Source organism: Akebia trifoliata, chromosome 1 (genome assembly GCF_017979445.1).
Source record: "Akebia trifoliata isolate Shusen 1 chromosome 1, ASM1797944v1, whole genome shotgun sequence".
Taxonomy (NCBI): Eukaryota; Viridiplantae; Streptophyta; class Magnoliopsida; order Ranunculales; family Lardizabalaceae; genus Akebia; species Akebia trifoliata.
In genome coordinates, this window is record NC_141375.1 from 26,297,493 (window position 1) to 26,309,940 (window position 12,448).

The 12,448-nt window shown below is 35.1% G+C and overlaps 2 protein-coding genes across 2 annotated transcripts; one reads left to right on the forward strand and one right to left on the reverse strand.

Moving 5' to 3' along the window:
- Window positions 1-25: 25 nt before the first annotated feature.
- LOC147411285 (uncharacterized) lies at window positions 26-469 on the reverse strand. Its single transcript, XM_086432002.1, has one exon. The coding sequence runs from the start codon at window positions 467-469 to the stop codon at window positions 26-28; it is 444 nt and encodes a 147-aa protein (XP_086288128.1).
- An 8,601-nt stretch (window positions 470-9,070) lies between these two features.
- Window positions 9,071-12,263, forward strand: LOC147411286 (DUF2921 family protein, putative (DUF2921)). Its single transcript, XM_086446755.1, has one exon. The coding sequence runs from the start codon at window positions 9,132-9,134 to the stop codon at window positions 11,982-11,984; it is 2,853 nt and encodes a 950-aa protein (XP_086302881.1). The 5' UTR covers window positions 9,071-9,131; the 3' UTR covers window positions 11,985-12,263.
- Window positions 12,264-12,448: the final 185 nt, after the last annotated feature.

Consider the following 12,448-nt stretch of genomic DNA (forward strand, 5'->3'; position numbering starts at 1 on the left):
AATACCATGAACATGGAATATCTCCTCAAAATTCAATCTCGTTAACCTCGGACGATTTCGGGTACCCATTATACTCCAATTTCATCGACAAAGTAGCCGAAATAGCTCTAAATTTCAACCTCATAGAATCCATAATTTCTTGAACACTATTGCTCTCTGGATCCAAAATGGGGTATTGCTCAATCAATTTTTCCATCTGTTTGATGCTCTTCTGAACCCTAGAGGAAAAAAAACTCGGATCGACGCTAATTGCGGAGTTCCAGACCTCTATGCAACCCTGATAAAATCCTAATTCTTCACCCACTTCAAACCCTACTTTCAGACCAACTTCTCTCCCTTCTTGCTTTCCTGAGACCAAACCATCGTTAAATCCATCTCTGAAACCCTCCTGAAAATGGATTTCTTCTAGATTTACAGAAGAATCGAAGATGTCTTCGTATTTTAAGGGATTTCCAGATTGAGATTCCATGGGTTTTTTCTTCGTTTTCCTCCCACGCACATACGCAGACTGCTGAGTACTCTTGAGAGTTGAGATATAGAGTTTAAAAGAGATAAAGAGAGGGTTGCTATTGGCACATCAATTTTTACCAACCCCACAGCAACTGTGTGCAATTCTTTGCTGATTTATAGAGGAATTGGTGTGGCAATAGTAGCTCTAAAAAAACGTGATTTAAACATGCCCCCTCCACATGTTTGTCACTATTAGAGATTGCCCTCTGTTTTCAATCTAACGATAGACCTTTGACTTAATTCTTCCGAGAAAGACTAACATAAATGAATTAAATGCCCTCATCCCTAACATATAAGCATTCATCTTGAACATTAAGCTAACATTACCTTTTTCTCATATCTTAAGATTCTATCTTTTTCAACTTTCAAACCTCAAGAATGAGATATGACTTTTGAAAGTAGAAAATTGATCAAATTTTGTGTAAATAAAATAATTAAGAGTTTTTATAAGACATTGAAATCGGAAATTGATAATTTAATCATGAATAAATTACCATCTCGTGAGCTGAATATCAAGTGACGATCTTGTAGGTTTAAAGTGACAATCTCGCTGATTTTTTTTCTTCAAAGGGATAATCTCACTGGTTTATATAGTAATTATCTCGCTAAAAGTAGCGAACTGACGAGATTGTCACTTGAAAACCTGCGATCTCCCTATTCACGTTTTGTTAAAAGTTGATCATATTTGAAAATTTTCTCTCGTTTTTTTATAATAAAAAAGAAAAAAAAAAAGAAAAAAAAGAAAAAAAAATCTTAGAGATTGATAGCTTCAAGATGAAGATCTTTTTACCTTAAGATTCAATCTCCTTCCACATTCAAATATAAGGAATAGGAATTTTGATGAAGGAGAACGATGGATTTTGGTGATGGATCTATAAACCCAATCCGATCATTTTGAATCAAGCAATTTGGATCCGATTTTAGTGAACACAAAATGGTTCAAATACGGATGTAGTGTGTAGGATCTGACTTGGATTCATCTAAATATAAATATGAAAAATAGGGATTGAAATATGGACAGATTTAGAATTTAGTCGACTGCAACCCGTTTGACATGGGGTGGACCATAGTTTTAAGGAAAAATTACTTAAAGGACCCTGACGGAGGGACTATTTAGAAAATAATCTCTATGTTTTGGGTGGTCTCTTAATAGTCAGTTTAGTAAAATTTTCTATTCTTTATAGTCCCTTGGCCTCATCTCACGTTTATAATATCTTTGAAATATCCAAACTACCATTTTCTCATCTTCTTCACATAATTAGGTTTTCCAGTGGTGATTGTGATCATTTTCGACGATCTTCGATCATGAATGACGAATGAAGTATGATACTCTGTTAATTTTGAACATTTAGACATTTTTATTTTTATTTTGATGTTTTATTAAAAAAAATGAAGAATGAAGTTGAGATTCTAAATTTTTTTTATGATTACATCGTAACTTTTGATTTACAACTATAATGTATGAATTTAGATATTTTGAGGAGATTTACAAAGTATAGAAGTCGAAAAAATGAAAAAAAAAAAATTGAAAATGAAAAAAAATATAGTTCACGTTATAATGTCGAGTTCACCATTTTTTATTGTCTAATTCAACATTTAATTACTTAGTGTCAAATTCTCTACTTAGTGTCAAGTTCACAACTTTTTATTGTGTAGTTCAACATTTACTTATTGTTGAGTTTGATAATATTTTCATTAAAAAAAACCATTGAATTCAATAGTAATTAAATGTAGAACTAGACAATAAAAAGTGTTGAACTCGACACTAAGTGATGAGTTCAACAATGAAAATATTGATATAGATAATAAAAAGGGGTGAAGTCACCACTATAAACGTGAACCAAAAATTTCAGTATATATTTTTTTTTTAAAGTTCGATATTGGGTAAATCTCCTCAAAATCCAAAATGCATAAGTCATAGTTGCAAGTAAAAATTACAACACCATCGTCAAAAAATTTAGAATCTCAAGGTTGTTTTTGACGACTTTTGCTCCTATGGGGAGCTAGCCAAAGTCTCCTGACTTTTACGTGGAGATGTCTTTGCTCTTTCATGACAAGCTCCAAAAACATACTCTTGTATGAAGAGGTGTATCCACACAGGGCCTAGGCCTTCCATTTGTCTTCTGTTGATAACTTCAAATTTTTCGTTGAAACTGAAGCCTATGAAAGACTTATAAACTCCCTTACAACATTACCAAAACTCGACTAGAACTCTTGTAAGAAATATCTGATACACCTGATACTTGTTAAGAAAACAGGTGTAATCCAAATAAGAAAACAAATTGGGAAAACAAACACAATATGCAATCATACAAAGATTTTGCGTTGTTCCCTCTAAATTGAGCTACGTCCACGGATCACACCAATTCCACTATGAAGAGAAAACTCGCAATTACATATTACACCCTTTCACCAAAACGAGAAATATAAATACCCCAAGAAACCTAATTAGGATTTTACATAATATTAGTGAAATTACGAGTCTTATGTAGGCGTGGCTTGATTTGTAATACCTCCTTGTTAACCTTGTTAACCAGTACTATCAAGCTCCACAAATCACAACAATACTATTAGGGGTGTCAATGGATAACCGAAATCCGAATTCGAATTCGAAAAATTGGATATTATCCGAAATTTTCGGATATCAGATTCGGATGTCATTTAAACATTCGAATGAGTTTCGGATACGAATTCGGATATTGCGATATCCGAATTCGATAATATCCACTCCGATAACAATACACATATTATGTATTTATGTTTTACAACAAAACTTTATATATGTAAATATATAGTGTAAAGTATTGCTGTTATACAACAAAACTTAATTTCAACACATTATCTTCTCAAACCTGTCAGCACTAAAACACCAGACGGTAATGGAGGTTTCCGTTTCGATCGAACTATAAATGAGGGCATTACTCCAACCGAAAACTCTCTCTCTCTCTCCCTCCGATCTGAACCAATCGGAGTAATTTTTTGAAGGAAATACGTGAGTTTCAACTTTCAACTCTGCGAACTCCAACACATCTACTCCGGCCGGCGAGCATCCAGGTACACTTTCTCTCTCTCTCTCTCTCTCTCTCTCTTTCTCTCTCTACGATCTAAACCCATCGGAGTAATTTTTCAGATGAAATCTGTGGGTTTCAACTGTGCGAACTCCGATCGGATTGGATATTATCGGATATCCGATATATTTTTCGGATTCGAATTCGGATAGTATTATTTTTTTTTCGGATTCGAATTCGGATATAACAGTGTCTAATCGGATACGTATCTGTTGACAGGCCTAAATACTATCATACTTATAATAACACCAGTGTTGCATGTTATCCAATGAAAATGTGACACAATGCTATTGACTATGTATGGAATCACCACTCTTTACAGACTTGTAGTAGGTGTGAGTGCATTTTTTCCTATAGCACTCTAGATTTTTTTCCATGGTTGAGTGTCTACTTGACAATATAATAACATCCCTACATTTAAATTTGGGAGTTTAATGGCCATGTCAAAACAAAATTTTGATATATATATATATATATATATATTTTTTGAACTTGACCTAGGCCATGAATCATAGAAGGTAAGGTGTTGTTTGTTTTTTTTTTTTTTTTTCTTCCAACACTCCCCTGGATGCTCCATTTGTTTAGTAGGTTAAATTTATATTCTTGAATGTTGAACTATATATAATTTCTGAAGAAAAATAACAAATTTATAAAGTCAAATAATATACCAATTTTTTTTTTTTTTGTTGGTTAATCTTAGAAAATCATGGAACTCCCTTATTGCCTATACTTTCTCCTGTTTCTCCCACTCCTCTGTACCATCAATGCTGCTACATCACAACTGTTGACAGTAGACAAGGGTATTTCTAAGGGATTTGACTGTTTTATTATTATTATTATTATTTGTTCTTCCAACATGCAGCTATATGTTTACTTAAATAAAAGTATAAATTTTAATAAATCATAAAATTCTAAAATTTAAAAATATCATAAATTTTGAGTTAAACACCCATTTGATTAAAATATTGACTGTTCATGGCACTGCATTGATGTGGAGGTGTGCTTAGAACCAAAGATGTTTTTCATTGAGAAACAAGTGTTAAGTATATATGATTATGACTTCTGAGCACACTTCAACATCTATAGCTCAGTGTCGACCACAATGTCGTGTGTAGTCACTCTAACATTGTTCATCTATATAATAAGATAGGATAGTTGTGCCCCCCACAAAGAGTGATTGGAATTTAATTTTATCATGTAGCTTGAGAATTATTATTATTATTATTTTTTTAATTTTAATTTTATTGTTTTTTCTCTTCTTCCTTTTTCAAGAATACCCTTCTAACTTTGTTGCCTTTCCTCTTTTATTCTCCCTTTTCCAATGACACATCTCCAATTTTATTGCTTTTTCTCTTCTCTCCTCTTTTGAATAATATTTTTTAAACTTTATTGTCTTCCCTCCTCTGCCCCTTAACTTCAAAGACGATACTTGTACCTAGTACATTATAATAATCAAACGGAGGTGTTTTTAGCCATGGCGAGCTCGCTAGTTCCTTCGAGTAGAAGCGGTGATTTCACTGCTCGAAATAAGCTAAATCGTAAGCTCCCCACTTTTAAAAATGCCATAATCTTTTATTCTCATTTGTCATATATCTACTACAAATCATCGGAACAAATCAAATTTTATGTCTAAATCTTCAAAATTATGAGTTTATCACTCTACGTTCAATATTTACCATCACAAATCATTGTAATTGATCACAATCACCACTAAAAAACTCATGTAAGGTTTTTTTTTTTTTTTTTTTTAAAAGAGAGAGAAAATATATCTTGATACTTCAAAAAATTTCTCAAGAAAATAGATTTTTAAAAGGAAATATTTACCAAAGTTTGGGTATATTTAAAAACAAATCCCCATTTCAAGATCCATCATGTAATTATCCCTATGATTTTCCAATAATTTGAGCTTATCATGCCAAGCCAGGCTCCTTGTTGAGGATGAGCTTTGAAAAAGGTGAGCCTTGTGTTCTTCAAGAGTATGTTGGTCACCATCAAAACCTTATCCCAAAAATTTGGGTTATAAAAGAGAAGAACCAAGCATTGGGACCACTGGTCTTAGTTTCTTATAGAAATAGTTGGACATGACATGGTTGCCCAAATTGTCGATTCTTTTGACATTTTCTAGTCTTCTTTTGCTATGTTGTTTCCCAAATAATGTGGATTAGGTGGTTATTTATTTCTACATTCTAAAATTCAAAGTCCACTTGACTTGAATTTTCTAGAGTGACTTGCACGATAGTGTGAGTTGGAGACAAAGTTAATAAATACATTTTAATACTTTATAAATATTGATAAGAGCATAGAACTGGGTGGTCACCCACTTAAGTTTTTGAGGTTTTAATTTTAGCCCTTAGATAATATTATATACTAATCCTACCCTCCCCTCCCCTCCTAAGGAAACATTACGTTAGATCATCTATGTTTTTTATGTCATTGTTTTTCGTCTTATATTTTATTCTTGTAATGCTTTTGCATAACAGATCAAAATTGTAGGAACCAAAAAAATCACTCTTTAGGATTAGTAAAATTGGCACATATAGGTTTTTGGATCTAATTCAACCTGATCCAACCTAAATCCAAGTGGTTTGAGCACCCAATAGGCCTGGCCCATCAAAAACCCATACCTCAACCAATTCGGCTACAAAGGATCTAACCCCTTCAATTGTTTTACCATAAGGTGGTTCGACCTCCTAAGAAAGTCCCCCTTCATTCATTGTCATAAGGTGGTTCAACCTCCCTTAGGAGCCAACCCCTTTTCTCATTAACATAAGTTGGTTCGATCTCTCATAGGGGTCGACCCCTTCATTTGTTGCTATAAGGTGGTTCGGTCTCCCTTGGAGTTGAATCCCTTCACTCGTTACCTCACAAGGTGGTATGGTCTCCTCAAGGAATCAATCCCTTGATCACTTCACTATAAGATAGTTCAGTCTTCTCAAGGAGCCTATCCTATATTAATTCATCATAAGGTAGTTTGGTCTCCTTAAGGAACCAATCCCTCTAAAAGAGCCAATCTCTCCATCAAATATTATTATTTACATTCAAACGTAGAACTACTCAAAGTAGTATCAAAGGGAGAAATTGTAATCAAAAGTAATGTTGGCAGAACAAATTCAAGATATATAATATGACCGAATCAACTCGAGGAATTGAATAACCACCGAGTTGAAGCATTCACAAAAAAAAAAAAAAAAAAGTCATTCCTCTTGTTAATTACGAAAGCTAAGAGGAGTATAGCTTTAAGGCCATTAAGAGCCTAAAGAGTGGATCTTTAAGACTATTAAGAGCCTAGGAGAGTGGATATTTAATTCCGTAATGACATCATAGGTCATTAATACTAAAAAAAAACGTGGGAAAAGATTACATGCTCTGAATTAATGAGGCAACTTTATAAATAATTTCTCCCACTTAAACCCAGGTCATAATACTTTTCAATTCTCTGATTCTTAACATTTTCTCTTTGCTTAGTATTTTTATTAAGTACTAATTTGATCGTCAGAGGCCCTTTGACTGACACCACACGGTGTCTTTTTATGTGAGATCAACGAAGAAGATGATTGAAAAATCGGAGAAGACGATTGGAGAAAGTGAAAAATCAATATGAAATTCAACAAGAATCATAGCATCATCATCTACACATATATGGAGGAATGAGAGACTTGAAAATCTCTGAAAAAATACTCTCATATTTTCTCTCTATTAATGTTCAAATCAAAGCAACAATTAGTGTCAACATGAGAATTGGGGGGGAGGGGAGGTTAACCATTGCAATTCGCAAAGGAAGCATATAAGATGATAGCCCACGCTTTGTTTTCGCCTTGAATGATAGAAGTTCGGTGTTGTGAAACGATTTTTAGTTTAGGTTATTAGCAAAAAGAAACATTATATAAGGATTATATCAATTATGCATAAAAACATGACTACTTGCTAAGTTAATTAAAATCTATGAGTGTTGATATCACAATATGGGTTCAAAACCCATCTTCACCTAACAATTATTAATTATGAACTTGTTTGAATGAAAGAAGATGGAGATAAGGTCCTCTCTCTCTTACAAGTAGATGGTTAAGATAAAAGGAAAAACACATATTTCTTAAAAAGTAGTACTAATCTTCCAGGGATGAGAGCTATGCTACATCTGACATCCTTTAACACTATTTGTGCATAAAGCCATCGACTTCCCTTGAGTGTACATCACTCGTATTTCGAGGGAAAACATTTATCCCTCTGCACACCACCACGTCAACACAATGATGGGAGTAGTGTTGCGTGAAGTCAATTTAACATTTTTTTAGTATAATTATTTTAGGGATACATTTTTCATGGGAATCTTCTAAAAATGTAAATATTTTGATCTTTTAAAATAATCAACTAGATGATTTATTGCCAAGGAGAAGACCCAAAGTTGTAATACTAATATATTACATTTTATTGGGTCATGATAATAATTTAAACCAAAACTATTGTATTTATTAATATCAATAAAATACTGGAGGTATTAGAAAATTAGATAAACTTAAGGGGTGCTCAGGAAAACTTTGGGCCGCGAGACGGAGACAACGAGACCTTCCACTTGTCTTCCGCTGAAAACTTCAAACTTTTCGTTGAAACTGAAGTCTATGAAATGCTTATAAAAATCCCCCTTTTAGTGTCAAATATTACAACATTACCAACACCTTACTAGAACTCTAGTAGGGAATATGATATACATCCGGTACTATCATACTTATAATAATACGGATTCACATAATATGATATTGCACGTTTTTTTTATCAATCAACCATGTCTTGACTTGTTATTTTCCGATCCAATCCAAAAAATTCGGAGTATGGGTTTAAAAAGAAGATAAAAAGCTTCGAAAAAACTATTAAAAATTATGAAAAATTATATATCTAATGAAAATTCATAAAATCAAATTATTATCATTGAATCCCATATTTTTACATTTATGAATTACTAAATTCTATTATGTACCAAATCTCACATTAAAAAAAAAAAATGTTTAATTTTGTATTCATGTGAAAAAAAATATGACGTTTTTGTTACAAATAAAAAAGTAATGTTTTTTAATCGTTTTAATCGTGAAAGATACAAAACAAGTTTTTTTCTTCATAATAAAAAAAAAGAAAAAAACACGTTACTTTTTGTTACTATGTTGGATCGGGTCCTTATTGGATGATGACATGGTTGATCCACAACCAATCCAATAAGTTTTCAAATCAGATCCTTATGGGGATCCAAATCCGTTTCAGTCAGATACAAATCCATTACATCCCCAGACTCCATCATTTCTAATTTAGTATCTGTAGGACTACCTCATTACCTCAACAAGTAACAAAAACCATCTATTGCGGTGGTGGGATGCAAGAGAGTAGTTAACTTTAGTCGCTTGCGAAGTACCAGATAATTTTAGACCTGATGGCATTCTTGTAATTTTCTTTCAGAAGCGGGCCAAAGACCTCTCCTCAAGTCTCATTTCGAGTCTTTTAAGAGGGAGAGAGAGAGAGAGAGTGAGATGGACATAACGATCGATAATCAGTGAGAACAACAAAGCAATGGCGACTCAATTTGTTTCAATTTCTTCTCCTCCTCCATTGAAGAATTCTAGGGTTAGGGTTTCTTCAACAATCTTAATCCATCTCTTTTTGTTCATCTTCAATATCACCATCGCATCATCTCTTTCTTCTTCTCGAATCTCTTACAGAGATCACTGCAACTCAATTGTCCTTGAATCCAATCCAAACAATCCAGTCTTCTCTCACTCTAGTTTTCTTCGACTAGAGAACAGTAACTATGTTGGCGGAGCCAAAATTCTAAATCAAAACCCTCAATCCTCCTTCAATTTCCAGAAATCTGTCTTCTTTCGATCCCGAAAACTCTACGATACCGATACAGAAGGAGTTCTTAAGGTAGAAGGTGTTTTGGTCTTCTTAGGCGCAGAAAATTATCCTTTTTATGGTAATTGGAGTTACGGAAAACCTCACCATAGCAGATTTCGGACTCGTAGGCATCGGTATCCTGTTCAAAATGGTGATTTGAGATTTAAACTTCAAGGGTTTTGGTCTCAATCTTCTGGGAAGCTTTGTATGGTTGGATCAAGTACTGCGCACTCAAAAGAAGGTAATTTACTTGATCTTTCTGCTGTTTTTAAGCTTAACTATCCAAAGAGTTCGACGATTTTTACTAGTTTGGTTAATGGGACTTTGGAGAGTTTGGATGCTGCGGATAGTTCGAAATACTTTGAACCAATATCTATATTGGCATTTTCGCAGAATAGTTACAATTATGCATTGATTTCTGAAGAAAATGTCAGTAATTGTTCTAGTGGGGACGACGATAGGGATAAATTGTCACTTAGTTTAGAGTCTGGTAGTGATATATGTTCGGTAATCCGTCAGTCTGCCAACGGTTTTGAATTGGAGTATGGGAGCAACTGTGATGCTGCCAAGAATTGCAGTCCTGTTGGTTCGAACATTGGGTTTTTGCCTGAATTTGTATATTTCACTGGTGTTCAGTGTTCAGAGAAGCAAAAGTTGAGGTTATTGATGGGGTTTTCGAATAGTAGCAATAAATTTTTTAATAGGTATGACCGACCTTTGGACCCCAATACGACCTTGGTTGGCGAGGGAATGTGGGATGAGAAGAAGAATCGGCTGTGTATTGTTGCTTGCCGAATCTTGGATCCTAAGAATTCTTTAGTTAATGCTTCCATTGGGGATTGTTCGGTTAGGTTGAGCTTGAGATTTCCTGCAACACTGTCTATCAAAAGTAGGAGTAGCATTGTGGGACAAATATGGAGTAATGGAACAGCAACTGATCTGGGTTATTTTGATAGAATTGTGTTACAGAGTTCAGAAAATAGAATGTCGGGTGTTCCGGGTCTGAAATATGAATATACGGAGACTGCCCGTGTAATGAATTCATGTGTGAAAAAGCAGGATGCTTCTAGAAGCAGGGGAAAGAGATACCCTGATGTTTATTCGTATGACATGAGATTCGACATGTTGATCAAAACTAGTGGAGGAAACCGTACGTGGGGTTATGCGGTTCCTTTGTCTGTTGGTGATCAGTTTTACGAGCACTCCTTCAGTGTTGTAGCTCTTGCACCAGAAGCCGCAGTTCAATTTAATGTCAACCACACTGGCCATCTGAATGTTAGCTACAGAATAAGCTTCACGCCGCCACCTGATTCCAAATTGGCTGGCAATTTTTCTTCATTCGGTATGTCCTGGAGTCCACAGATTGAAATTTACGCTGAAGGCATCTATGATACTGAAACTGGGGGTCTGTGTATGGTAGGGTGCAGGCATTTGGGGTTAAACCATCATAATAAATTTGCGAAAATCGAATCAATGGATTGTGAGATTCTTGTCAATGTCCAGTTCCCTCAATTGAATGCAAAGAGTGGAGAGTTTACCAAGGGAACCATAGAAAGCACACGAGAAAAGACAGATCCTTTATACTTCAAGAATTTGGAGTTATCCTCTACTTCGATGTCTGCAACCGAAGCTGAGGCATCGGTTTGGAGGATGGATCTGGAAATCACCATGGTTCTGATCTCCAACACACTCGTCTGCATCTTTGTCGGGTTACAGCTCTTTTACGTGAAGAAGCACCCTGATGTGCTTCCCTCCATCTCGCTTGTAATGCTCGTCATTCTTACTCTTGGATTCATGATCCCTCTTGTGCTGAACTTTGAAGCGTTGTTCCTTACAAATCGCAACCGACATAATGTTATCGTTGAGAGTGGTGGTGGATGGCTTGAGGTAAATGAAGTGATGGTGAGGGTAGTTACAATGGTGGCTTTTCTTTTTCAGTTCCGTCTTCTCCAATTGACGTGGTCCACAAGATTGGGTGATGGAAATCGAAAGGACTTATGGGTTGCCGAGAAAAAGGCTCTCTATGTGTCGCTACCATTATATCTAGTAGGTGCATTGATTGCTTGGATTCTGCATTGGTGGAATACGAACTACGAGGATCCTCACCGTCAATATCTTATTGGAGCTTACCCGAGTCATTCCCTCTTGGGTGACCTACGATCGTATGCCGGTTTGGTCCTCGATAGTTTTCTGCTCCCTCAGATACTACTCAACTTGTTTGGGAACTCAAAAGATAAGGCACTTTACCCCACATTTTATGTCGGAATCACAGCTGTACGCCTCCTCCCACATGCCTATGATCTTTATAGGATCCATAGTTACATGCCTTACACTGATGTATCGTACATCTATGCCAATCCTGGTGGGGATCTTTTCTCAACAGCTTGGGACGTCATCATTCCTTGTGCAGGTCTGTTGTTCGCTGTCCTCATTTACTTGCAGCAGCGGTTTGGCGGTGGTTGCATCCTTCCATCGAGATTTAGACAGTTTGCTGTGTATGAGAAGGTACCCGTTGCTGGTGGCGAGTGATTGCAGGCTAACCCAGCCATCTGATATTTCTATTATTATTGTTACTCCCATAAGCTCTACAAGTGGGCTTACGTATAATGGTGAGTTTCAACCGGTGGTATAGAATGCTTCCTTTTTGTGGGATGTATCGTTTGTTTCCAGATATGTAAACATTTAGTGCCTTTACTGTTTGTTGTGTATCCTTAAAGAATTGTCAAATGTTGTGTGATTTTCCAAGTTTGATCTTATTCTCTAGGCCAATGTGTTTTATGATGCAATTGGAGCCTTATCTTAATTTTCTCTTGGATATCTTTTAAATACAATGTTTAACATTTGAAAGTCATATTTCATGGGAAGTAAAATATAATTTTAAAATTCTCTTCTTTTGCTCGCCATATAATAAACGTTCATAGAAAATACCCTTAAACTCCTTGAACAATTTCTTCCACAAGAAAAGAAGGCCGAAGATAGAAATAATTAAATCG

What these genes read in the sequence shown, in the direction of transcription:
- LOC147411286 (XM_086446755.1), top strand. Translation starts at nt 9,132, where the DNA reads ATGGCGACTCAATTTGTTTCAATTTCTTCTCCTCCTCCATTGAAGAAT.
- LOC147411285 (XM_086432002.1), bottom strand. Translation starts at nt 469, where the DNA reads ATGGAATCTCAATCTGGAAATCCCTTAAAATACGAAGACATCTTCGAT.